We start from the raw sequence: 26,748 nt of genomic DNA, 5'->3' as shown, positions 1-26,748 counted from the left end.
TCTTCCTCACTTCTTCACTCCTTCCGTGTCCCAATCCCTTCCATATGTTATTTTTTATTCATGTCAATTCCTCAAGCCCTGGACGTGCCTCCTATGTAGAAACTGCCAGAAAAAAAAAAACTCCTCAAGCCCTTCCCTTTCTCAATTCTAGCCACCACTTCTGGCTTATCCATCTCTCTGTGTCTCTCTTTGCTCTCACCACCTGCAAGTGTTTTCCCCCTTCTTTAATGTTCTTCTACTTCTCCTATTGAAGTATATCTATTAACTAGCAAAAGACCTGCTTCTGCTGCTTCAGCTGCCTTTGTGCAACACAAGACAGAGAAAGAGAACCATGATTCCTCTGGTTCATATTTTAAGACACAAGTTCTCAATCAATTCAGTGATGACCCTTTTCGTTATGTTCTGTTTTCTGTTCCTTTGTTGCTTACCTACACCCCATCATGCCTGCCAAGAGCTTGATCGATTGCCTCTGTTATCTTTCTCCCAAAATCTTACAACTCCTTTGAATTGGTCTTCTTCTTCAGATTGTTGTTTCTGGGAAGGCATTCATTGTGATAACACCGGTTGGGTCACCAACGTAACCCTTCCATACCTAGGACTCGAAGGACCCATCTCTCTATCTCTTGCAAATCTCACCCACCTCTCTTTTCTCAATCTTTCTCACAACTTCCTATCTGGGTCTGTTCCATCTTCCTTTCTTTCGTCTTTTGGCCAGCTACAAACACTAGATTTGAGCTACAACAAACTCTCTGGTGAATTACCTGCTTCTCCATTGCCAAATCGTCCCCTGTCTCTGCAGTTTATTGATTTATCATCAAATCAGTTTGTTGGAGACTTTCAGTTATCATTCCTTGGACAAGCTTCAAATCTGTCTACATTGGACATCAGCAACAATAGCTTCACTGGTATCATTCCTTCTTCTATTTGCGAAAATTACAGCATGATTACATACTTGGGTTTCTGCATGAATGAATTCAACCTTGAGATTCCTTTGGGGCTTGGTAAGTGTTTGAAGCTGGAGGTGTTTCAAGCAGGGTGGAACCGACTTACAGGACCTTTACCAAATGACATCTATGACATAACTTCACTGCAACAGCTCTCCGTTCCCTTCAACAACATATCAGGAAACATAGATGGAGCTACTCAGATTGTTCAGCTCATCAATCTCGCCATTCTTGATCTGTCCTTCAATGAAATAAGAGGGGGACTCCCACAAGAAATTGGAAAGCTGACGAATTTGAAACAACTGCTCCTCGGCAATAACTTACTCAATGGTTCTCTTCCTCCATCCTTGACGAACTGTACCAATCTCCGAGTCCTGAGTTTGAGGGTCAATGAATTCAATGGGAAATTATCCGACATTGACTTCTCCAAATTCTCGCAATTGAACATTCTGGACTTGGGGGTAAACAACTTCACTGGTTATCTGCCATCCAGCATATACTCTTGTTTATCCTTGACTGCAGTTCGATTCACAAAGAACCAGCTTGAGGGACAAATCCAGCCAGACATTCTTGCACTGAAGAACCTATCTTACTTTGGGGCTTCTATCAATCGGCTTACCAACATCACTGGCGCGTTCCAGATTCTGACGCAGAGCCCAAAACTTACCAAGCTTCTCCTTTCTGAGAACTTCTTTGGAGAAGCAATTCCTGTTGACATAGATGGATTCCAAAACCTCCAGGTTTTGGGTATTGGTGGTTGTCAGCTAACTGGCCAAGTTCCCAACTGGTTAGTTAATCTCAAGAAGCTGGGGGTTTTGGATTTGTCTTCAAATCAGTTCACAGGTTCAATCCCTAGGTGGTTAGGATCAATGCCAAGTCTCTTCTACATGGATTTGTCTAGCAACTGTCTTACAGGAGAATTTCCTCTGGAGTTAACAAGATTGCCTACACTGCTCTCCTCAGCTCCATTGGATCAGGTTAATCTCGAGCTACCTCTCGTCATTGTTAACCCAACTTTTGGTGGGCAATTTTTCAATCAGCTCTCTGGGTTACACCCTGCATTATACCTGAGGAACAACAGCATCAATGGCAGCATTCCTGCAGAGATTGGCCGGATGCATAATCTTCAAGTGCTAGACCTCAGTCTCAACAACTTCTCTGGTGTGATTCCTGTGCAGCTAGCCAACCTCACCAACTTGGAAACACTAGACCTTTCAGGGAACAACCTTACCGGTGAGATCCCTCCATCTCTGGTTTCTCTCAGTTTCTTGTCTTGGTTCAGTGTTGCAAATAACAATCTTGTAGGGCCTATACCAACGACAGGGCAGTTTGATACTTTCCCGGTTTCCAGTTTTGTTGGGAATCCAGGGTTGTGTGGTAGAGCCATCAACCGGCGTTGCCAAAACCAAAATGAGGTAACCACCATTAGTCCTGCATCCAACAAGCACAGACACCTTGTGGCAGTTCTGGTACTATGTATTGGGTGTGGTTGTTTGTTCATTGCTCTACTTCTCTGGATTATATCCAGCAGGATCAAAGTCAGAGAAGAGGGCAGTGACAAGATTGGTGTGGAACCTAGATTGGACAAGCAGGGGCAAACTGACTACCATTCCCCTTCCGGGAAGCCCTGCCCAGGTTGGTATCCAAACATGGTTGTGTGAGGTTTGAAGGAATCTGTACTGACAAGGCGTCCTCAAGAAGTTGACCCCTGGAACCCAATTCATTTGTCTCCTACAGCAAATGAATGCAAGGATGTGAATATATAATGAGCCATGTTGCCTGTGTTAGAGATTTCCACTCTAAGCTAATCTATTTCCCTCTACTGTTCTTTCCCTTTCTCTGTAATTCACTAGTTTCTGTATAAAGACTATGCTCCTCTACAGTTGAATACTGTGAGCCAATTCAATTCAACTTCTTTTTCGAGTTCTTCAGTTCTGATAATAACTTTACCAGGTAAACATCATTGATGATGGATTTATATGTCCTTCAAACATTATTTAATTAGTTTAAACAGCTCAAATTGGTCCAGATGTTGGATAGAAATTTATGTAGTAGCTACAACCAGTATGAGACATAGTCTCATTGCATGTAGACCCTATATGTCTTGCTGTTAAACTAAGTAACCAGTCCCTTGTATCCTGTTTTGAATTACAAACTTCTAGCTTGGATGTGATTTGTATCATCATCGCTAATATAGGAAAAATGGTGGGAGATAGGTTTATCTCTCTGCCTATAATTAGATATTTATAGAGTTTGGTCACCCCAAATGTACCGTAGATGTACATCATATTTTTGGGCATTTTGTATAACTATCTAGATAGTTTCTAGTAAATGCTTCAAAAGTTGTCCTGCTGGGGCCCTTCTTTGTTGTAATTCCATAATAATTCCATTTTGTAGCAGCTTTATACTCCACCTATCTCCATGTGGTTCAAAGGATACACTTGCACACATAAGTGTTGGTGAGTTTCCAAAATTATTTTGTAAGAGCAAACATTTGAAACAATTAGTCGAGGATGTTACTCCATTATTTGTCATGTCAGATGTTCTTGAAAATTTTTTAAGTCCCTAAACCATCTGTTTACTTTATTTAGGAATTGAGATGGATTAAGATCTTTATTATTAACGAGTTTTGCATTTCTTTCTAACTAGATGAAGTAGCATGTGATTTATAGAATTTGAGAAAAACTAGATTTTAGTGTGTTTATCTGGGTTATGCTCATTTAGAAGAAGAAAAAAATGCATAAGTTAAGAAAGGAGTTGTTGCTAATGAATTTTGTTTGCAGCCCCAGAGCTCTTGCCACCCATATTCTTTTTGTCCAATTACACGAGATGAAGATGTGCCAAGTCAATTCTTCTGAGTTGCTGCATGAGGCAAAGTCGAATTGTTTCCATCCATTTGGAGAGGGTCTTCTTCGTTGGTAGTCTTGCATTTAATAGATGCCAAAAAGATATTTTAAATTTTGGATGTAATGGTAACTTCCAAAGAAACCTCCACCATTGAACGAAAGTAGGCATTGGATCATGGCTATTCCTCTTTGACAATGCAATTCTTGCTAGTTTTGCAGAGAATTCGCCTGTTGTTGATAAAAAGGACAGCCATGAGTCCAGTGTTGGGGATGGGTTAATTGAAAGAATTAATTGTGATAGCAGAGGGCGTAGTTGGTTGGTGTGATTATGATTGTTTGAATCCCTGCTGCTTTGTTGGTAATTCTAGTAGACTTCTCTTACGGTAGCTTGCCTTTGCTCTAAGAGGGGCTTGTATTCACCTACCATATGGTCTGTTGTTGATCCTATCCACAGGTTAAACCAAAAGTATATGTTTTTCCCATCGCCAATTTTTCTTCGTACTATTGTTCAGAGCATGGGGATAATGCTTGTAATACTCTTCCATATCCATGATCCATTTTTGTTTTTCACTTTGAGGTTAAAGATAGACGAATTGGAGAAGTATCTTGCTTTGAGGATTTCCCCGCATAGAGAATTTTGGTTATTGAGGAGTCGTCATCCTTGCTTAAGTAACATGGCACTATTAACCTGCTCCATTTGCTTAAACCCTAGTCCTCCTTGTTGTTTGGGTTTGCAGCATCGCTCCCGTGAGATGAGTGTCATTTGTTTGTTTTTGTTGGGTTTTCCTAGCCAAAATCTTTGACAAAATGTATCCAATATTCTGCATACAGTTTTGGGAAAGCGAAAACATTGCATTAGATATATAGATTATGATTGAAGAACAGATTTCATGAGTACGTCCCTTCCTGCATAGGATAATGTCGAGGCTTTCCATATAGGCATCTTGTTTCCTATTCTAGTAAGAAGATGTTCAAAGTTTTTTTGTTTTTGCTCTAGCATGGAACAATGAAGTTCTTAGGTAGCATGCATTATTTTTAATTTCATGTATGCCTAAAACTGACAAGATTGCTCCTTTGTGACCCTGATCCATATTCTTGGAGAAATAAGCACCACTTTTTACAAAATTGATTTGTTGTTCTGTGATGTTAGAGAATAAATCAATGGTAACTTGTAATGCTAGCACATCTTCCTTTGTTGCTCTGAGAATAGAAATGTGTTATCTGCAAAAAAGAGGTGTGAGACTTCGCGAGCATTTCTAGCAATTTTGATACATTTGAAGAGATTGAGATACCTTCCAAGGTTGTTGTTTGGTTTCTATTGTTCTTCTCTTTGTTTATTTGGGGCTGCTGCTTCTTGTTGGGCTCTTTGCCTTGTCCAATTTTTTTCTCCAATATCGTTAAGATTTGACATATTTAAGAAAAGAAAACACCATTCGGTTGTGCTGTACATGCTTGTTGAGCACCAAGAAATCATGAACATGAACGGAAATAGATCTAAAGGAACACAAATATTTAAAGTGGTTTTTTGAGAAAAAAAAAAAAAAAAAAAAACAATACGGTTCACTTACAGACCAATGCAATGTGGTAATCCATTGGAAAAAACTTTTATTATTTAGAAAGAATATTGCAATGAAGATCCCTCAAATCTCAAGACTCAACCAATTATCAATACAATGTTATAAACAAGTCTCACTCAAAACCCTAAAGGTAAAGTTTCCAATCTTGTAATAAGCATTTCTTGTAAAATATGTGCAACACCAAATCCTTCTAAAGCCCATACTCTCATTTCTCTTACCTATTGTCCCCCCCCCCCCCCTTACTTGGCCCTTCCTCCAAGGGGTTGTTGTGTAACAAGTGCATAATCTCCACTTGAATGCCCGTGGATTTTATCATCAACTTGATGAATTAATTCAGAATATAAGACTCCCCTATTAGAATAGGTTGTTTAAAAGGTATCTCCGCTCTTCCATCAAATATTCTACTTTTTCCTGGTTATTCCATAAGATATTGTAAGTTTAATATATAGAGTTTCAATCGTGTCATACATAACAATGTTCCAATGATGTTGGTGTGAATCATCAATTGCCTCTGTCATATATTTCACAAAGGGGTCATTTGGATTGCCCACTAAAATATTTTGGTGTCGGTCTATATTCAAAGCCAAGTATAAGAATTTGGGTCACAAGAAACAATGCCATCCTTGTGGATTGACACATGGGTGTACGCAGTCAACACCATGCACCCTTGAACCCTAGAGATAACAACGGCTAGTCACTTTGAGTACCCCCTGCATTAAGGGCCTGTTTGGTTACTTGAGTTCGGGGATTTCAAATATCTAGAGATTTTAAATCTAGTCATGGTTCATAAAATTAACTGTTTGATTAACTTGAATCTGTTGTTTAGAGAGTTCCGTCAAGCTGATTTTGTGAATGCACAAATGTTCAGCGCTTTTATAGTAGGGGTGAGATCTCTGGATTTTCACCTCATACCCATAAATCTATAAATTCACGTTTTTAGTGTCCCCGGGGTTGTGGTTGGTCCTCCTTTTCCCGGTTGGCTTTCCTCTTCCGTTTTCCTTTTTTTTTTGTTTCTCACCCCTCCGTTGGGTCTTTTCGTAAAAATGTGAATCCCCAGATTTCATGAATCCAGGTATTCACACAATCAAACGGGTATAAATTTCCCATTTATGAATCTAGAGATTTGAATTTCTGAATTTATGTAACCAAACACGCCCAAAGTTATCTCCCATATTTCCCATTAATTTTTTTTTTTTTTTTTTGCTTTTCTCTTGAGCAGATTCAGCCCAGACCACCAAGCTGAGCTTTTCTCAAAGGCCCAGTTTTCTTCTTTGGCCCCATATTCCTCTAAACAAAATTCAGAAGGCCCAAATAGTATGGACATGAAACATGTCCATTTGGATAGAGACACCTTGTTTTGTATTCTATGAAAACCTGTTTTTATTTCACATAATTGTGATGATTAATTTTCATAATATGAAAACTCTGACTTGAGCATCATTCTCATTGTTTAGAATTTTATTTTGAGCAAATGGTTTGTATTTTATAGCAGAAAAGGACTCAATAATGGGGTCTTTTAAACAAATTCTTTGTAAATTGTGGCTGATAAGGACTCAATTTTGGTGTTCTCTTGCTTGCTTGTGTAAGAACTACTGGGTCAAATTATATATAATACATATTATAAAAAAAAAAAATACAAATTTGCATTCAACCTTACCTTAGATGTATTTGTGCCTTCTTGGGAACCATTAATCATCATGGTTCTTCCATTTCAATACAGACATTTTTATTAAGCTTTTTGATTTGGATGGATTATGGATTATGACAATTCTTACTATGGAGAATCATTTTCAATATCTCTTTCCTTAAACGCAAGTGTTTGCAGTAATCAACATGCTCTTCATACGTAAGTTTGTCTTTTTCTATATTGTCAACAATTGCCATTGGTGTAGCATTCTATAGATCTCTCTCAACCATAGAATTATCATCTATTGATGAGATGTACTTTTGGTTGTTTCTTAAAATTCATATTAACCTAAATGCGTAAATGTGTTTCTTTCTATCTCCACCTACCCTAAACATTGAATGCTTATTGCTCTTCACTACGAGGTATTGTGTGATCCAGAATCTAACTAAATCGTCTGAAGTGACTTCCCATCCACAAAGGCGGCTCACTCTTACGATTTTTTCATGTGCATACATCTAGTTTAGGGTCAGCTCAAGTTGTCTTTGAACCAATCTAGGACCAATGTAGATTCAGGAGCAACACCTCCATTTTCTTGAATTTCCAATTAGAATTGCAACTAGGCTGAGCCAAATTTTTACAATCCCAAGCCCAACTCTATATATTCTAATCTAAGCTCATTCTCATCTAGATCCTAATCTAGGGCCAAGGATTATTGCCCTTGACTGTAAACCGTACAAAGCTAAGCAAGCCCATTCTTGTCCTAATTATCCCTGATTGGACTCGGTCAAGATGGGTTGGCCCTGGCCCTGATTTGAAAATCCAAGTCGATTGTAGAGAAGGTCACACATGAGCTCTTTTTGTAAATTTAGAAACATCAGAATAGATCTGATAAAATGAAAAGTTTATCTTCAAAGTTAAGCCATAGGTAAATATATTTTCATTCACAATTGTTCAATAAATTAATGTCCCTATTCAACAAAAAAAAAAAGTACTTATTTTAGTTAAAAAAAAGTGATATTTTGGTGACAAACATAACTATTTGTCCTTCATAAAAAAAATTTGAAATACCACATTGAAGGCAAATGAAAGAAGTCAATATTTTTAAGAACTAAAAATGACTTAAATAGTTAGATTGAACCTAAAGGGGGTCTAAATAAAAAATAAACTCCTAGTCTAATATGATCAAAATAACTCAAGGTCAAATCGAGGCTTATATTAAACTAATATGAAAATCAAAATAAAAATCAATGACAGGATCAGGGGCAAGATTAAGGATAAAATGAATGTCAAGATTAAGGCTAAAATTAGGGTCAAGATTTGGCCAAAATTAAGGTTAGGATTAGGGCCAAAATCAAGGTTAGGGTCAAGGCAAAAAATCAATGACAAGTGTAGCGGGACAAAGAGTAATCCTAGGTTTGCCCTTGGCCCTAGTAAGGCTAGAATATTTTGGCCTTGACTCGGCCAAGCCCTATTCGGGCTTAGGGAGGATCAAGGCCGCTAGGGCTGCTAGGGCCAAACTTGCACCCGTATTTTCAATCAATCATCCTTATCCCTTTAATTCACAATGTACTACAATTGTTCAGTCAACTATTCTGAAGTGGGTTAGATCCTTATTCGGGTTTCTAACCCGTTCCGTTGTCCAACCTCATTTTAGGGGTCCAAATAGATACACATCTTGTAAGATTTTAGATTTTTAGCCTTATTATTATTAATGACAACTCATAACATTCATAATGGTTGGTTAACTCTGCAACATCTTATAATTTAATAAGTAATGTTCTATTTTTGACAATGCAAATGCATTGGAGGTAATTTGGTAGCAATCCAAGCGGAATTAGACAAAGCTAAAGCGATGAAGATTGCAATTAACGAAATATGAAGCAACAATTCTAATCTATTAACTTTCTTGCATAAACCCACTAGACCTTGGCCGATTTGTAACATCAATAGCCTAGTAGTTGTGGCTGAAGTAACAAAACAAGTTAGGGCGTGATACATGAACCGAGATCAAACTCAGACAGATGAAATATACCCGTGTTGAAAAATCCTAGATTCTGAACTGGTTCCCTTTCCTAAACGGACGATTTAGGGTGAACCGATCAAGTTACGTTCCTCCATCTGTCGTCAATGTTTTGTAAACCCGTTCTTCCCACCAACTCTTTTTTTTTCTCCCTTTGTCTTGTTTGTTCTGTTTGTCTCCGCCTGCCCGCCCTTAAGTATTCTATGTTTGACTGCCCCACGCTCCAAGAAAACTTATGTTAAACTAGCTAAGGAAATAGCTAATAGCCCTAATGTGAGGTTGGAACCACAAACTCTATTATGTAATTGTTTCTAAGTAAGGTTTTTTATTTTTTCTTTCTCATAAAAAAAAGTAACGTTCTATTTAAATTTTTTTAACATGTAACTAGTTGACATTTTTGTGGTTTATTGTTTACCCAAATAAATAATACCGAAAATGTATTTAATTCTCTTTGATGGTATATGTAATAACCTCACTTTCAATGTATATAAATTAGCTAATTTAAAATAATAATAATAATAAATGCATAGGCACAAATTAACAAACTACGTGGGGTTAATAACTTTTTTATTCAACCATTATACAAGATTATAAAGGGTCACTTAACCTTTTTTTTTTTTTTTTTTTTTTTTAAATAAGTGTCACTAATTCCAATCTTATATATTAGAGTTATTTCTAAAAAAGAAAAATCTTACCATTTCTTCTGTAGAGAGATTATCCATGACTACCATTTCACAAAGGACCCCCATGTTTACTCTGAAGGTCAATTTACGAAAGGCATATGATTCAATTCAATGGAGCTACTTGTTCACCCTCTTCCATTGGCTTAACTTCCAACTTGCCTTCAATCTTGAGTGTCTAGATGTGTGGTTGATCCAAGCTATGTTATCTTCTTTAACGGAACTTAGTTTTCTTGCTTCAATGCAAATCACGGATTATGCCAGGGATGCCCTATGTCCCCTATGCTCTTTAACATTGTCCTTCAGGTCTTCCTAGACTTAATCTCAGATGCCGCAGTGGACGATGATTTAATCCTCAAATCACCTCTATTAGTTTTGCAGATGATTTATTCATGTTTGGCCTTGTGAATGAAAAATATTACCACCTTCAATCTTTAATCCATAGGATTCTCAAGTCAATCTAAACTCACCATCAATAATGATAAATCTTAGCTTTACTAATTAAGGTTTTGAGAAGTTGACATATTAGTGGTCCAAATTATGTATTATAGTATTACTTATCCAATGATCAAGCCTTAAAGTTTTCCATATTAATTATGATGAACACAATGAGGAAGGACCACTTTGGATGCTTTGATAAACTTATTATAATAAGCATGGTTTGATATTTCAATTAATTCTTAAATCCAATGCTCTTCTGTCTTTCTTATCTCTTAATTAAAAATCATCACTAGCATACTTTACATGACCACATGCTTTCTTAGATAAAGGTTCTTGCTAACTCAACTATCTAAGTTGGGGTCTAATGTTTTAATTTTTCTCAAAAGATGATTAGATTAAACTCTATTGAAACTAAAATTAAAAGTCTAAGGAAGGGTTAGTTTTGGCATTTAACAATCGAGTGGGGCCCTTGAATGTAGAATCGGATTCTCTAGAAGCAGTTATGTGCCTCTCCTCGGGTAGGGTGTTGCACGGAAGGCTTGTCAGGACTGTCAATGATACTAGGTCGTTGGTTAATAATGGAGATAAAATAAATATTAGCCACGTTTTTAAAGACGTTAATACTACTACTACTGATTGGACGTCGATAGGTCGCTCTGGTGTCACAGAATACTTTGACATTCTATTCTGATCCTTCTCATTAACTTGAACTGAACGGACCAAACCATTAACTGAATCGAACTATTAATAAACCAAAACCCTTTATGACCCGAGTTTAAGATATTAAAGGGGTTGGTTTATTTAGGCCTTAAGCCCAAGAGGCAAGATCCAATTACTTGAGACAAATTGAAATATTTCGATAAGCGGTCGGTTATGGTGTCAAAATCGATCCAACTCAAACACAAATCGTTAACCCAAACCAAAACCAATCCAAAATCAACCCTCAATAACCCAAAACCAAAATTTTGTTAGTGGTCCATGTATTACTTTGAGCCTATGGGTTGTTCAACTCATAAAAAGAAAGGCTATAGGGTATTCTTTTTTAATTAAATGAGATTAGATCTTAAGTACTGCACTAAAAGTAGGATTATCATTGTCGGAGACATTTTCTTAGTGCACTACATGTGTTCTCTCTCCTTTCACACAAACATAATTATAGATATCTGTTCATATGTTATCCATGAACATTTAATAGATTTAGTATAAAGGGTCTAAGATAATCTGACTTGATTTAGTAGACTTTGATTTTATTGATTTGTTTTTTGTTTTTTATTTTTCTGGGTAAAAGGTGTTAGTGGACTTCAAGATCAAGTTGATAATTTAAAAAAGGGAAAAAAATGAGTGCAAGCATTGCATGGTCCAACATCAGCTCTTGCAGCAGCAACAACAGTTGAAAGTTGCATTGACAACTAGTACAAGAAGAATTAGATGCTAAGCATAAGGTACTAGATTCCTTGCTTTTGTTTTTGTTATCCATGATATGATAAGATTCTCCTCTTTTTTTTCTTCTTGTTCTTGTGTGAAATCAGTTATTCTACATCTGGTATACCAATTACAGTTACCTGAAAGGGGACAAACAGTGATTATTCCCAGTTGAATGACCAAGATCTCCAATGGGTTCCTACCTAATTGGCTCTTTCCCATGATGGTTGATGAATCTTCCATTTCTGTGAGCTGTGGAAGACACTATGATGTTTTTTATCTGGTGCAGGAACTAGTAGATCAATATGGTGAATCAGCCAAAGGAATGTTTAATGCAGCAAATGATGCAAATACAGCTCTGCCATAGGGCGTTTGATTGAATGCCACAGTGAAAATGAGCGGATAGGGCCACAGGAAAAGGAGACATCACCTGGCGTGGAAGCCTGGAAGGTCAGTGTAATGACTGATTAATATTTTTTCCTCTCTTTGTCCATTCTCTGTAAATCAGACAATCACTGAGCAAATTCCACGCATTTTCTCTCTGATCTTTAGTTTACAAAATCCATTAATTAATTAGTAGTTGGGAGAGAAAAGATATGCTCAGCAACACTTTAAAAAGCAAAGCTTTTAGATTGAGAATCAGAGAAATCAGACATGAGAACTGGTCTTCGTCTGGTCCAACTCTAACTTCATACCTTGAATCTTAGTATGAGGATGATTCGTCATGAGAAGAGGAGAGAAGGAGAGAAGGAGAAAAACCCATTAGTTAATGGTGATTGGGAGCCACAACATTATGCTCGGCAACACTCATAGGAACAAGAAGGAGAAAAACCCATTAATTAATGGTGACTGGGAGAGAGAACGTTGTGCTTGGCAACACTCAAGAGGAAAAGAAAATTAAGTAAACGCTGTCGATGAGAATCATTTGGGTTTCAGAATAATACTGCGTGTAACCAACACCACCCCCTCAATTAGAATATGTTTTCTCTCCAATGTCAACGTCTGCATTCCTTTTTCTTCATTCCCACCACCACTAACACCACCACCACCACCACCACTACCGATACCCACTTGTGCTTCTACATCTACATCTCTTTGCTTGCAGTATTAGAACCCACCATTATTCTTTAATCACTAGCAGATGCTTTCCCTTCTTCCACTGCTTCTTTTTCATGTTCTGGGTGTTCAGACCGATTGTCCCAATTCAAATAAACTTTTTGACTAGCAGAAGACCTGCTGCTGCTGTTGCTGCTTCTGCTTCTGCAGCCTGAGACAGAGACAGAGTCATGCTTCTATGGCTCCATCATTCGAGAGACAACAAGTTTGCACTCAATCCAGTGATGACCCTTGTTGTTTTGCTCTTTTTTATGTTCCTCTTTTGTTTTCCCACGCCCCATCAGGCTTGCCAAGAGCTCGATCGAGTGTCTCTGCAATTCTTCTCCCACAACCTCTCAACTCCTCTGAATTGGTCTTCTTCTTTGAATGCTTCTTCCTCGGATTGCTGCAACTGGGAAGGTGTTCATTGCGATATCGACGGATGGGTTAACAGTCTAGAGCTTCCCTCCAAAGGACTGAGAGGACCCCTTTCTGAATCTCTCGCTAATCTCACTCGCCTCGCTTACCTCAATCTCTCACATAATTTCCTATCTGGGCCACTTCCATCTTCAATCCTTACGTCCTTCAATCACCTGAAAACCCTCGATTTGAGCTTCAATCGTCTTTCCGGTGTTTTACCAGAGTCTGCTATACCCTCTACTACGGAGATTTTTGATTTGTCATCCAATCTCTTTGAGGATGATTTTGAGTTATCATTCCTTGGACAGGCTTGGAATCTATCGTTATTGGATATCAGCAACAATAGCTTCTCCGGCGTCATTCCTTCGTTGATATGCGAGAATTTCACAATGGTTAAACACTTGGATTTCTCCTTCAATGAATTCAGCCAAGGGATACCTCTGGGGCTTGGTAAGTGTTCACAGTTGGAGGTTTTCAAAGCAGGTTGGAACAAACTCACAGGACCATTACCTGATGATATCTATGGCGTAATTTCACTGCGGCAGCTCTCCCTTCCCTGCAATAATATATCGGGAACCATAGATGGAGCTGATCAGATTGTTCGCCTCACTAACCTCACGATTCTTGACCTTTCCTTCAATGAATTGACAGGGCAACTACCTCAGGACATTGGGAAGCTGATGAGTTTGGAGCAACTGATCCTCTTCACAAACAAGCTCAGTGGTCCTCTCCCTTCATCCTTGGTGAATTGCACAAATCTTCGGGTCCTGAGTTTGAGGGTCAATCATTTCGAAGGGGATTTATCCACCACTGATTTCTCCAAATTCGTGCAACTGAGCACGCTAGACTTAGGTTCCAACAATTTTTCTGGTCATCTGCCAATGAGTCTGTACTCTTGTCTGAGCTTAACTGCAATCAGATTGACAAATAACAATCTCGAAGGACAAATTCAGCCTGAAATACTTGCATTGACAAAACTATCTTACCTCGCAATTTCGATCAATCATCTGACCAACATTACTGGAGCGTTACAGATTCTGATGCATAGCAGGAACCTCACCACACTTCTCCTGGGGCATACCTTCTTCGGAGAGGCGATTCCCGTTGACATTGATTCTGATGGATTCCAACATATCCGAACTTTGGGTATTGGTGGTTGCCAGCTCACTGGCCAATTACCCAACTGGTTACTTAATCTGAAGAATCTGGAGCTCTTGGATTTGTCTGAAAATCAGCTCACAGGTTCAATCCCTGGGTGGTTAGGAACATTGCCAAAGCTCTTCTATATAGATCTGTCTAGTAATCATCTTACAGGAGAATTGCCTCTAGAGTTCATAGGGATGCCCGCACTGCTCTCATCAGCTCCTTTGGATCCAGTTTATCTTGAGCTGCCTTTGTTTGTCGTTACCCAAAACAGTACTGGGCAAATTTATACTCAGATCAACAGCCTACCACCTGCAATATATCTGAGTAACAACAGCATCAATGGCAGCATTCCTCCAGAGATTGGAATGTTGCATAACCTACAACAATTAGATCTCAGCAGTAACAAGTTCTCTGGTGAAATTCCTATCCAGCTGTCCAACCTCACCAATTTGGAAGTACTGAAACTTTCGCGAAACAACCTTACTGGTGAGATCCCACAATCACTGACTCAGCTCCATTTCTTGTCTTCGTTCAGCGTTGCATATAACAATCTGGAAGGGCCTGTACCAGTGTCCGGCCAGTTTGATACTTTCTCGTACTCCAGTTTTGTTGGTAATCAGGGGTTATGTGGTCCGGTCGTGCAACAGCCTTGCCACATTCATGAAGAAACCACTGCCAGTCCTGCAGCACCCAGCAAGAGCACCAAAGTTAATCACCTTTTGATGGTTCTTGGAATATGCTTGGGGTGTATTTCTGTGTTTGCTGTGTTGGCTTTTTGTATGGTATCCAAAAAAGTAATGCTCAGGATAGAGGACAGTAACAAGATTCATCTGGAACTCAGTTCATACGGCTCCACTTTTGGCTCTTCTCCCATTGTGGTTAATGATTTGAGTCTGGTGATGTTCCCTGCCAACTGTGATGAATGCAAGGATCTGACAGTATCAGACATCTCGAAAGCAACAAACAATTTTGACCAGGCAAACATCATAGGCTGTGGGGGATTTGGATTGGTATATAAGGCAACCTTACCAAATGGAACCAAACTGGCTGTTAAGAGACTGTCAGGGGACTTGGGCATGGTGGAAAGGGAATTCCAGGCTGAGGTTGAATGCCTTTCCACAGCTCAGCATCAGAATTTGGTCTCCCTGCGTGGTTACTGTGTGCACGATGGATGTAGGATGTTGATTTATCCCTACATGGAGAATGGGAGTCTGGACTACTGGCTGCATGAGAAGGCCGACGGTGCATCTGTACTGGATTGGAATACTAGGCTAAAAATTGTGAAAGGAGCGTGCCGTGGCCTTTCTTACATGCACCAGGTTTGTGAGCCACATATTATTCATCGGGACATCAAATCTAGTAACATCTTGCTTGATGAAAAGTTTGAGGCTCATGTTGCAGATTTTGGGCTTTCAAGAATGATCTTTCCATATGATACCCATGTCTCGACGGAGCTGGTTGGGACCTTAGGCTACATTCCTCCTGAGTATGGGCAGGCCTGGGTTGCCACCTTAAGGGGTGATGTGTACAGTTTTGGAGTTGTCATGCTTGAGCTGCTAACAGGGAAGAGGCCTCTTGAGGTCTTCAATCCCAAATCGTCAAGGGAGTTGGTTGGATGGGTGCAGCAAATGAAGTCTGAGGGCAGGCAAGATGAAGTCTTTGACCCTGTTCTGAGGGGGAAAGGGCATGAAAAAGAGATGCAGCAGGTGCTTGATGTTGCTTGCTTGTGCGTCAATCAGAATCCTTTCAAGAGGCCAACTATCAAGGATGTGGAGGGTTGGCTCCAGATTGTAGGGGCAACCCCATAGATCCAAATGTAAAGTTACAAGTTTCCACTACAATGTAGTCATTCAGTTAGTCTCAAGACTATCAACTAGTTATATTTGATTCAAAATCAAGCAATTTTGCCTCGAATGATAGCCACAGAGTTTCACCCCACTATACCTATGAAATTTACAGAAGAAAAGAAAAATGTATTTCAGCTTCTGTGTTTTGCAACTGCTTCTTCTCTGGGTATCCATACAAGTGCTCACGTGAATGGTTCATCCTCAAAAATAAATCGAGGAAGACAGCATGAAAGTCAGCTCTACCGTTTGCTTACTGGGTCCTTGTCACGGGGTTGGAGTGTGGATTTTGTTCTCCATAAATGCCTTCCTGTTTTCAGTATCATGCTCCTGATGCTTACTAGTTGTTTCACCAACATTATTTAAGAACCTAGGGTAGGCCTTCCTGGAGATGAGAAATGACCATGAATATCTCCAAGCATAATTTTTTGCTTTCTAAGAGAGACAGGAGCATTTTCCCTGTTTTTCATTGTAAGGGGCATTGACTGTTTCCTGACATACTTCTTACTGCAAATCATTCTATTTCCAAGCTCTTCAATGAAACTACACATCCTAGCAGCCTTTCTGAATCAGGTAGATGGTTACCTCTCCAATCACCTACAAAATTCTTCCTGATACTGTACTGGGGACATAAACCTTAAATGGAAAGGAAATACGCGAATTAAATTAGCTCAAGTTCATCGAACCAAAACAGTTTCATCACAACAGTAGTCCATTCTTCAAGGATTTGCATTCAGTAGCCTGGAAATGAGTGGGGATGATTTTGACAATTGGTAGTTCTTTGAAGTGCATACCTACAATTTTCTAGTTCACTCATTTCCACTTCTGTTTTGGTACAACAGGAATTCAAGAATATCTTGCACTTGTGTAAATAAACCAACTCCAAAAAGGTTATTTTGAATTTTTCGACTATTCTAAAGGAGCTAACATGGATTTCTTCTTTTGAGTTGGATTCAGGTATCTTGAACTCAAACCTCCTGGTAGCAATGAGCTTCACGGCATACTACCATTCTCACATAACTAGTTGGTTCTCTTGCACTGGAACAAAAATTTACCATCCAACAAGATACTATGATCATCAAATGATGTTCAGAACACCATCATTTTATCATTTTTTCCTTTTGCAGGCAAGAACTTATGGAGCATTTTATGCTTTCCTCATCTGGTCCATCCACAGCAAACAGGTGTGATGAGACTAGAGCTTGGTGGTGACTGTAATTTGTGATTATGGCTCCCTGTTTTATTTTGTTCTTCAATGTATTCAAGATTGTTTTCCTTAATTTACGTATGGTCTTCTGCAGAACTCATTAAGCTTGGAAATGTTCTGTTGTTTTCATTGTATTAGCTACCCAACCATTTAAACTAATTGAAGTAGTTACTTTACTAATCACCTTGTCAGTTTATACTAATTAACAGTAAGCAACAGAGCATTCGATGAAACATAGGAATCAATAAATGATAATGAACAGCACATTTGCTTTCCAAGAAAAGTATAATCATCAGAGGTTGAAAACTGAAACGACCCTCAGCATTCAACACATTTTCCTTTAGTTGAGAAGAAATTTTGGACCATTGATATGCATTTACACATGATCCAGTCCATCCAGAGCAAGTCAGTAAGCAAAGCCACTACAATTCACCACCATAGAGATTTGAACTCAGTGAGAAAACCATAATATCAATGATTTTCACTTGGATTGTCTGATTGGAAATTGAATTCATTTAGCTGGATCAAAACCTCTCTCTTTCATTTATGAAAAGTGAAGAATTCATTAGCTTTAACAAAGCACTTTCTACATCAAAGTAGTCTTTTTATTATTACTGGTATTAAAAAACAGCAGATGGTGCAGAACCTTGAGAAGTTCTATCAAAAAGTTCTGGGGTCTTCGGGTCTAACCAACTCCAGACATGCTATTAGTGAATGCCATAAGCTCTTACATCAGGTATCACTGTGCCTCTTTCCATCAAAGAAGCAGAGCATATGTCGTTTAAGGAGTTGGGATCTTCCACTTTGGAGGGTAGAGGAGTGTGCTTCCCTCATATTTCTCAACCACATATTTAAGAGGGGGCCCACTTCATCACGTCAATACACAAAGATTGATCCCTCCTAAATACGATGAAAGCACAGGGTAGAGGTTCCAGACTCCTCGTTAAGTCCATGAGATATAACTTAGCTGGCAAGTTGTTAAGTTGGGATTCTCTACCATGTATTAAGAGGGGCCACCTCTGAATTTTGTCCATCCCCTCCTAACTTATGATGGAAAAGTGTGAAGTGGGCACAAACATACATCCGGCAAAGCGAAGGATCTGGACCCCAAAATGTCAGCTCAAGCCCAGTGTGCTTATGGACAGTTTGTAACCTAGGTTTTCTCTTGACCTAAACCATAACCCTGTAAAAGAACAACTACAATATCTATTGAGATTTGATTATTTAACATTATGGTTGGACAATTAATTAGTCGTATCCATGTTGAAACCTTTTTTTCTATTTATTATTTGAAGATAATTTCTTTTAGTACAAAATAAAAATTAAAAGAATTTAAAAATAGAAATAAAAATTATATACATCTAACCTTCCTTAAAAATACCTTGCTAAATGCAATAGTTTTATGCATTAGATATACAACCTGTATTTTTAGTTAACGAAATACTAGGGCTTCATTAGGTTGCAAGATAAATTTAAGGGCAGGAAAGAAAAATTTTATATTTTATATAAATTTTTTATAATTATTTGTATTTATTATCTTATGTGATTATATGATTTAACTCTTTTTTTTCCTTTTTTTTTGCTAAAAGGTCATTCATATTAAAAAAATGAAAAAAAAAAAAAAAAAAAAACCTGAATAACAAGAGGACCACAATCCTTAATCACAAAGAAACAAAAGAACAATCACTTGCTCGCCCAAAAAAAACAACATCAAAACCTAAAATTGAATTAAATCATGATCACCACAACTTGACATCCTATCTCTTGTGGTAGAGGAATTGCGCGGGAAAAATTGTATAAGATGTGAATCCAAACGACCATTTGTTTTGGTAGGTTAAATCTCAAGCATTGAATATTCTTTATGTTTATTTCTTAATCCTTATATTCATCTCTAGTTTTACTTTGACAATTTTGTTTATAACAACGACATCTTAGTATCCAACCACTGTTCTTAAAAATTCTCCAAGTTTTGTGCATTTTTTTGTTTTTAAATAAAGGCATCAATAAAGATTTTGATAAATCTTAATCTAAACATGATTAATTCTTATAGAATCAATGGTTTAAATTTCAAATGTCCAACCAATTAAATTAATCATGTGAATTAAAAAATTTCTTCTCCATATGAACAAAAAATTAAAACTTAAAAGTCTGATCTCCATCCCTATAAAAAAGAAAATTTCAATCCACATAATTTGATTTCAACAAGTCTCCAATCTAAAAGCAATATCTCTATTTTTTTTAACTAATTCACCAAAAGAATAAAATAATACTTTTTAGATTACACACGTTGAAAGAAAAAAAAATCTTATTATATGAGTTGAAAATTTTCCTAACTAGAGGATTAAGAAGAGCTTTATACCCCAAAAAAAAAAAAAAAAAAAAAAAAGCCTTTGTGAATCTAATAGAAATATTTCCCAGTAATCCTTCTAAAATGTAGAGTTTTTTACATGGATTAATATCGCGTCCCCTTAATGCAATATATTACTTGTGAATTCTAACAAGACCTACACCGTTAGTCTGCCGTTAAGTGTATCCAAATTTCAAACGTGAAGAAACTAAAATACCCCTCAAATTATTTAATACATTATGTTATTATATATATAATTTAACCATATAATTAATCCCTAATGACCAATTATCTCTTTTTAAAGTCATATATTAACATAATGTATTAAATAACTCAAGGACACTTTGGTCCCTTCATGTTTGAAATTTGAATATCATTAATAATCGCTAACAATATCAATTTGGTTAAAACCCACAAATAATATATTGCACTAAGGGAACCCAACATTAATTTATGATCCACTAAAGGGACTCACATGTAAAAAACTCTAAAATATACTGTGGTGAAAAAACAAACCTTTCGAGGCAAACCTGCAACAAAGAGAGATCTAAACAAGCTTCCCTAGATAGGAAAGAAAATACTTTGGAAATGATAAGAATTTTTCCTCCTTTAAACACCATGATAGGTGAAGTGAAGTGTGATATCATATTAGAAGAAATATCGACAGCCATGATAAAATTTCAGAAAAACATCCATATATGCATCTAAGCAGTTATTCAAGAGAAGACCACCAACATTGTCACATTCAGGGAACAGAAATAATCAAGGCCAGAAACAGAAAACACTGTAATCTTGATTTAGTATATAAACGTACAAGAAGAAAGCAAACTGAGTAGAAGGCCAGAAAGAAGCAGAAGTGGCATTAACAAACACTAACAACCGAAATTTCATGAGCACATATGTTCAAAATAAGAGACTCTTGAAATCAAAGCAGACAGTAAGAATTTCCTAAAGCTCCTGCATCGTAGATGAAGTCTGTGGCTTCATCTTTCACCCAGCTTAACAATCTGGATCAGTAGAAATTTGTATATCCCAAGTCTCATCGTGCCACAAATAGTATATGAAAAGACTCTTACGAAGCACTTAGTGCACTAGAAAGCATTAAGATTTAATTTGATAATGTCAAAGACAATCCCATAATAATTAACCCAACCACTAGATGCTATATACACCAGAAATGCAAAACTGAAAGAATAAATCAAATCCCGACTATCCTTGTATTATTAGGGTCGAGAACTTTGAAATCTAACAAAGGATGAAGCTTAAAACCCACATAGTATCAAGGGGAGATCCAATTAACTGATATAAGCTTCAAATACATTAACCTAATCTGGACTCTACGTTTCTCAGCACCAGAGATAAAGAGGATACCCACCGGTGAACACTTATATGGGAGCTGCACAAGTTGTCCTGAAATGTCCAGTCTGATTGCAGCGACTACAATGTACAACTCGTTTGACACGCCCACGGTCTTCGGCGCGAACACGCTTTTTCCTTGGGCGACCAGGTGGCCGGAGTGACTTCGGGGGATTTACTATCATTTCTGGAGCTTTATTGCCTCCATCCTGAGTTCCTTCTGATAACTCTTTCCAAAGGGTTTTATCTGGAACAGGATGAATAGTCTGTGAATATGTTTTCCGGTAAGTTGCAACAGTGAAGCAGCTCTCTGTAAATCGATGGACATTCTGCCTACAAGAGAGTAGTGCTGCCACTGCATGTGCACAAGGCAATCCATAGAGCTGCCAACCTCGACATAGACAGCAACGGTTGCGAATATCAACAATATTCGTTCCTTCATGAGAAATAACTTCAAACTCCGCCTCATTTGCACGAAGCACTTGATACGTGCGTGCACGCTCAAGAGCCTCTGTCACACGCCTTTCCGCAGTCGGCACAAGAATTGTTGTCCATTGCATGCTTATCTCACGTCTTTCATTAAACCAAGTCATTAGTTGTCGACGGATACACTCCATCATCTGAATTATAGGAAGTCCAGAAGCTTCAAGTATCCAAGAATTTAATGATTCAACTATATTTGCTGTCAAATGTCCAAAACGAGTCCCCTCAAAATAAGCTGTAGCCCAAAGACGAGGTGGGATGCGACGAATCCAATAAGCAGCATCTTGTGAGATCTCTTCAATCTCCAGTATTTTGGCTTCAAATTCAATAACAGTAAGACAATGAGCAGCTTCCCATAGGAGGTTGACAAGCATTGTGTTATTGAACTCCTTCCGAAAGCTGTCGCTCAGGTGACGCATACAGAATCCATGAAAGGCTGTTGGGAAGTTCGCTTCCACTCCATCCACAATACCCTTCTGTCTGTCTGACAAGATGGTAAGCCTTGGCATGTTCTCTGTGTTGGTCTCAAGCAGATTATGAAGCTCAGACAGGAACCACATCCAGTTGTCATCACTTTCCTCATCAACAACCCCAAATGCCAAAGGAAACAGAGCACCATCTCCATCAAACCCAGTAGCAAAAAGCAAGGTCCCGAGATACTTGCTCTTTAGAAGAGTTCGATCAAGCCCAAGAAGTGGTCGGCATGCATTGACAAATCCATAGATTGATGCTTGGAATGAAACAAAGAGGCGTTGGAAGCAGTTATCTGTTGGGTTCCCATAAACTGCAGCAATACTTTCAGGGTTGGTTCGTCTAATTTGTTCACAGTACTGTGGAAGGAGACGATATCCTTCTTCAAATGACCCACGGACAGCAGCCATGATCCGCTCCTTCCCACGCCAGGCTTGCTTGTATGATAAGGTGATTCCATGAACCCTATGAATTTCTTCCAATATTTCTTTTGGCTTGACTTGTGGATTTTCTCTCAGGCAATGCTCCACAGAGTTTGCAACCCACTGGACTGACGCTTGTTGATGACCCAGATGGGTAATTCCTCCACAAGTATGCTGTTCATTTATAGTTCTGATTGTAAATGTTGGGACACCCGGAAGCTTTGCAGCATGGATTCGCCATGGGCATCCCTCAGCTGCGCACTTGGCAGTAAAACGTGTCTTGTCAGACTTCACAGTCTTCACTTCAAAATGCATCGCTATAGCTGTGTCCCTCAATGCCCTACGGCAGCTCTTCACGTCTGGAAATTCTTGCCCCACTGCTAGTTCATGGCTGGGGTGAACAACAATAGAACGGGTCTGGAGGACAGGAGTGACTGCTAGTGTAGCCTGTTGCACAACCATTGCTTGAGAAGCAGATTCTGCTGTCATTTCATGGTTCTCATCCACAGTCATCTGCAAGTTCTCATCATCAAGGCCAGGGCTCTCTGGATCAGGCAACTCATGGCTCTCTGATAAGCCTAACTCCTGGTTTTGAGCAGCGATAGATAATTCATGATCATGATTATCAATATGGCCATGACCGTGATCAACATCCTCAACAAATTCAGTATCTTTAATTTGACCAAGAGCTAATTCATTCTCATGTTCTGGGTCAGGCGTCCGCTGTAGAGCCATTGCAGGATCATGTGTCTGCCCCAGGGCCAATTCATGGTCATGGGCATGTCCTAAACCAAGCTCATGATCATGTGTCTGACCCAAACCTAAGTCGTGGTCATGAGACTGTCCCAGATCCAAGTCATGGTTCTGACCAATAACAATATCATGATTGTGACCTAGAACCAACTGCTGGTTTTGTCCGAGCGCCAAATCATGGTTTTGCCCAAGAATTAATTCATGATTAGCCATTCACTTAAGAAATAAATCAAGGATCTTCTTTTCACCACACAACTCCGCCAATTCTTTAAAAAGGAATGCTCAAATCGTTGATTATTGCCTTCTATCTGCATCCAAGCAATCCAGTCTCGGAAAAACAGTTCATACAAATTTAGAAGGAAAGGGGGGAGGGAGGAACCGTTCTTTTTTTCTTATTCTAAGTACAGCAATACCAAATAAAAACAGAACAAGTAAAATAATAATGGACGAACTAACAGTACCTGGATAACCAATTTCGGGGTTCCCTTCTCGAATCCGTGAATCCGCAAGAATTCTAAACCCAAAACCCCCGCGGTACCTCCGCTGACGCATGGAAAATCCAACTGCCACTTGATCAACCAAGGAAAAGAGGGGATGAACACAATCAATAAGCCAAATCCAAGAAAGAAAAAAATAGATATTAAAGAGAAGAACAAGAAAACTTTCAGCTGGAACTTGGAACCCAAACCTTAATATTCCAACAATACTGGAGAACAAACACAGACAAAAAATCAACAAGAAAAAAAGAAGAAGCAGAAGAGAGAGTTGATACCTCAGGAAACCAAATAGTGAGAGCCCAGAAACCCTAAATCACCATACAGCTTCAAAAGTTCAGAAAACCTCGACCAACTTCGAAGCACAAGCAGGTTGACAAGGCAGCGACTGAGAACCAGAGGGAATGTGAGATACGATTGGGAGAAGAAAAACCTATAGAAACTTAATTAGGGTTTCGAATGAAATTGAGCGAGCAGGCAAGCGCAGTCGAAGACGAGCTTCTTCCAAGTAGCAATAATGGAATTTGAAAATGGAGAAGAAGAGATTTTGGCGGGTAAACGGTGGAAGAAGAAAAGCTCAAAGAGGGAAGGGCATGGATTGGGAGACTGAAGAATTGCAGGGGCAAAGGGTAGAAGATGGATATCGAAGGTATTCCCGGAAGAAAAAAGTTAGGGCAACCGCAATAGAAGAGGGTATTTAAGTCAAAATCCGAAACGTCTTCTTCAACACTTCACCCTTTTTTATATAATTTCCCAACTCACCCGTTCTAGACTTCTAGTCCCCTTTTTTTTTTTCTTTTTTTTTTCTCCTTTTATTTTTTATTTTTGTTTTCCGTTTTCCGTTTTAGGTTTCTTGATCTCCATTGCAATTCTTAATAATCTTATGGTTTTTATGGCCCCACTAGAAAATCATAAGTAATCATGGCCATCTGATCTACTTACTTTATTCATCAAGGATCATACTAAAGGCGGTGCGATTTCATCATGCGGTTAAGATCATCTCATCATTTTTTTAATTTTCTAGCGTTTTCTTTTTCTATATTAATAAGAGTTTAAATGATGGTTATGCTCTGCATTACCTTGATTTATTTTAATAAATAAAATAGCCAAATAAACTTACTAAAATTTTATTCTTATTCTACTATAAAACAATTCTTCTTATTCATATTTTTTTTCATTGGGGAAGAGAATTTTTCTTAGCCACATGGCCGGTGTGACTCACTATTCATTCATTTGTTTATTAGATACGATAATTTTACCTAGTCACGTGGCTCGTGACTCATGTTCTTAGAACATAAATATGGCAAAATACATAAACATGTTGAAGTATTGTGTGTTTTTTTTTTTAATGAAAAAACAAAAAATCTTACACAAAATCATACTTTTATATTATTGTCATTCACAAAGTGCAAAAATTATGTATTTAAATCCCCCAACATCGATATCTTTTTCCAGGGGGAGTATCATGTGCCATGGTAGTTATCCATAGAATCTATTATAGAACTCAACTTTGTGTATATTTTCCTAATGGAATTTGAGCAATTCACCTAGAAATTTCATTTCCACTCCCAGTGTCTTTCAGAGACACTGTCCAAGATAGTAAGGGATGATTTCATGTATGCAATCATTGGAGCTTTTGAATAAATAGCTTACTTCCTGTAAGAAAGGCCTTTAGGAAGGCATTCCATGTGGGCATTCGAAAAGTCCAATACAAGATTCTCATGAAGTTATGTTGATGTCGTGGAGAATTCATAGAACTCCATGGTTTGCTAAAGGTCTTGTTAAAGATATTATTGTCTTATAGAGAAGATCTCGAGATTGTACTTTTATGCTCTAAGTTCGCAAGTTTAACCATGGAATTGATACAGATCCATTTCAAACAATAGGGTTTCTTCAGGCTCTTGTTGTGACGGTCAGGAACAATGTAATTAAAAAAATTATATTGTTGATAATAAATTTTGTTTCATATTCTTATCATTAATACAAGTTACCTTCTCAAAAAAAACCCTCTTAAAATTTTTCAAATGGAAGACACCATGATCCAAAAAAGTGAAACTCTTTTTACCCAAAAAGAGAAAGTTTGTGAAGAAGGGTATAAAGGTAACAATGAAATTTAGGTGTAATGTTGTTGATGGTTTAGAAGAAGGTATATGACCGTTAAGGGCATTCTCATTTCCCAAAAGAGGGAAGGGTACTTTTGTACCACCAAACGTAATTCCAACGTTTCATGGTGGGCAACTTCGGGTGCTCGCTTTGATTAAAAAGCTGAAGGAAGGGCCTTACGGGATCTTCCATTTCTTAATTTATTATCGTTCGAACTCGTCGAAGCGTCGCTGGTGAAGCCAACAGAAAATAACTCGTTCCATGACTCGCCGAGTTTGACTCAAAATTTGCTGATCTGATACGTAGTAACCTTGAGAGTTTTTAACCAAAAAAAAAAAAACCTTGAGTTCGTTCCCTTGAGTACTTATGGACAATGGTTAACCTCAAATCAATTGAAATTCATAGAGTTTCATCGGATTACTCCGCATGAATTCACAAATTTCATCTATTTTATACTTGAGGTAGAATTCATGGATTTCACCCAATGCCTAAAAATGACTTAATTCACATTTTTAGGGTGTGTTTGGTTACATGAGTTTGGAAATTTCAAATATCTAGGAATTTCATGAATTCAGAAATATTTTACAACTAAACAGGTATAAATCTCTTCATGAACCGATAACCAAACAGACTATATAATATTTGAATGATTCCAAGATATGTCTCAAATTTTTTTATTTTTCGTAAGAAAGATCAATTTTATTAGGGTTAAGCTAAGGATGAGGAGCAAAAGCTCAACCTTACCAAGGAGTGACCAACGATACATACTCAAACTTTTTTGGTCTTCTTGTAAAGCACATTGCATTAATTTTATAAACCCATTTGTGGTTTCTCTATTTGGCTTGTGACATCTGATCGAGGGGACTTTGCTCTGGTAATGGCTTCCCCAATAGGAGTGGAATTTATTTCTTAAAATATTCTTAGTGGGCTTTAGCTGCTCTGTTTACAACTTCAATTGGGGTCCAATTCTTGATATCAAATGGAGTTTGAATTTGCCTATTAAATAGCATATCATTTAGTGCTAACTAGATGAATGGTTACACTGACTTA

General features: G+C 38.1%; 2 protein-coding genes and 1 pseudogene across 3 annotated transcripts; 2 read left to right on the top strand and 1 right to left on the bottom strand.

Moving 5' to 3' along the window:
- Window positions 1-5,040, top strand: LOC149003341 (tyrosine-sulfated glycopeptide receptor 1 pseudogene; annotated as a pseudogene).
- A 7,124-nt stretch (window positions 5,041-12,164) lies between these two features.
- LOC149003340 (tyrosine-sulfated glycopeptide receptor 1-like) lies at window positions 12,165-16,612 on the top strand. Its single transcript, XM_089138105.1, has one exon. It carries the CDS (start codon window positions 12,844-12,846, stop codon window positions 16,024-16,026), a length of 3,183 nt encoding a protein of 1,060 aa, XP_088994231.1. The 5' UTR covers window positions 12,165-12,843; the 3' UTR covers window positions 16,027-16,612.
- Window positions 16,613-20,119: 3,507 nt separating this feature from the next.
- LOC149003339 (uncharacterized) lies at window positions 20,120-24,285 on the bottom strand. 2 transcript variants are annotated; one of them, XM_089138330.1, is made up of 3 exons: window positions 23,874-24,285; window positions 23,563-23,670; window positions 20,120-23,409 (listed from the first exon to the last, which is right to left on the bottom strand). In XM_089138330.1, the coding sequence occupies exon 3, from the start codon at window positions 23,312-23,314 to the stop codon at window positions 21,002-21,004; it is 2,313 nt and encodes a 770-aa protein (XP_088994456.1). In that variant the 5' UTR covers window positions 23,315-23,409; window positions 23,563-23,670; window positions 23,874-24,285; the 3' UTR covers window positions 20,120-21,001. The 2 variants fall into 2 exon arrangements, with proteins under 2 accessions (XP_088994456.1, XP_088994457.1); XM_089138331.1 differs by having other exon boundaries at window positions 23,563-23,664.
- Between the last annotated feature and the right edge of the window lie 2,463 nt (window positions 24,286-26,748).

The sequence above is a fragment of the Hakea prostrata genome, chromosome 10, assembly GCF_041222555.1.
Source record: "Hakea prostrata isolate BN-2017 chromosome 10, UWA_Hpros_2, whole genome shotgun sequence".
Classification (NCBI taxonomy): Eukaryota; Viridiplantae; Streptophyta; class Magnoliopsida; order Proteales; family Proteaceae; genus Hakea; species Hakea prostrata.
The sequence above is the reverse complement of the archived record's forward strand: the minus strand, read 5'-3'. Positions and strand labels throughout refer to the sequence as shown.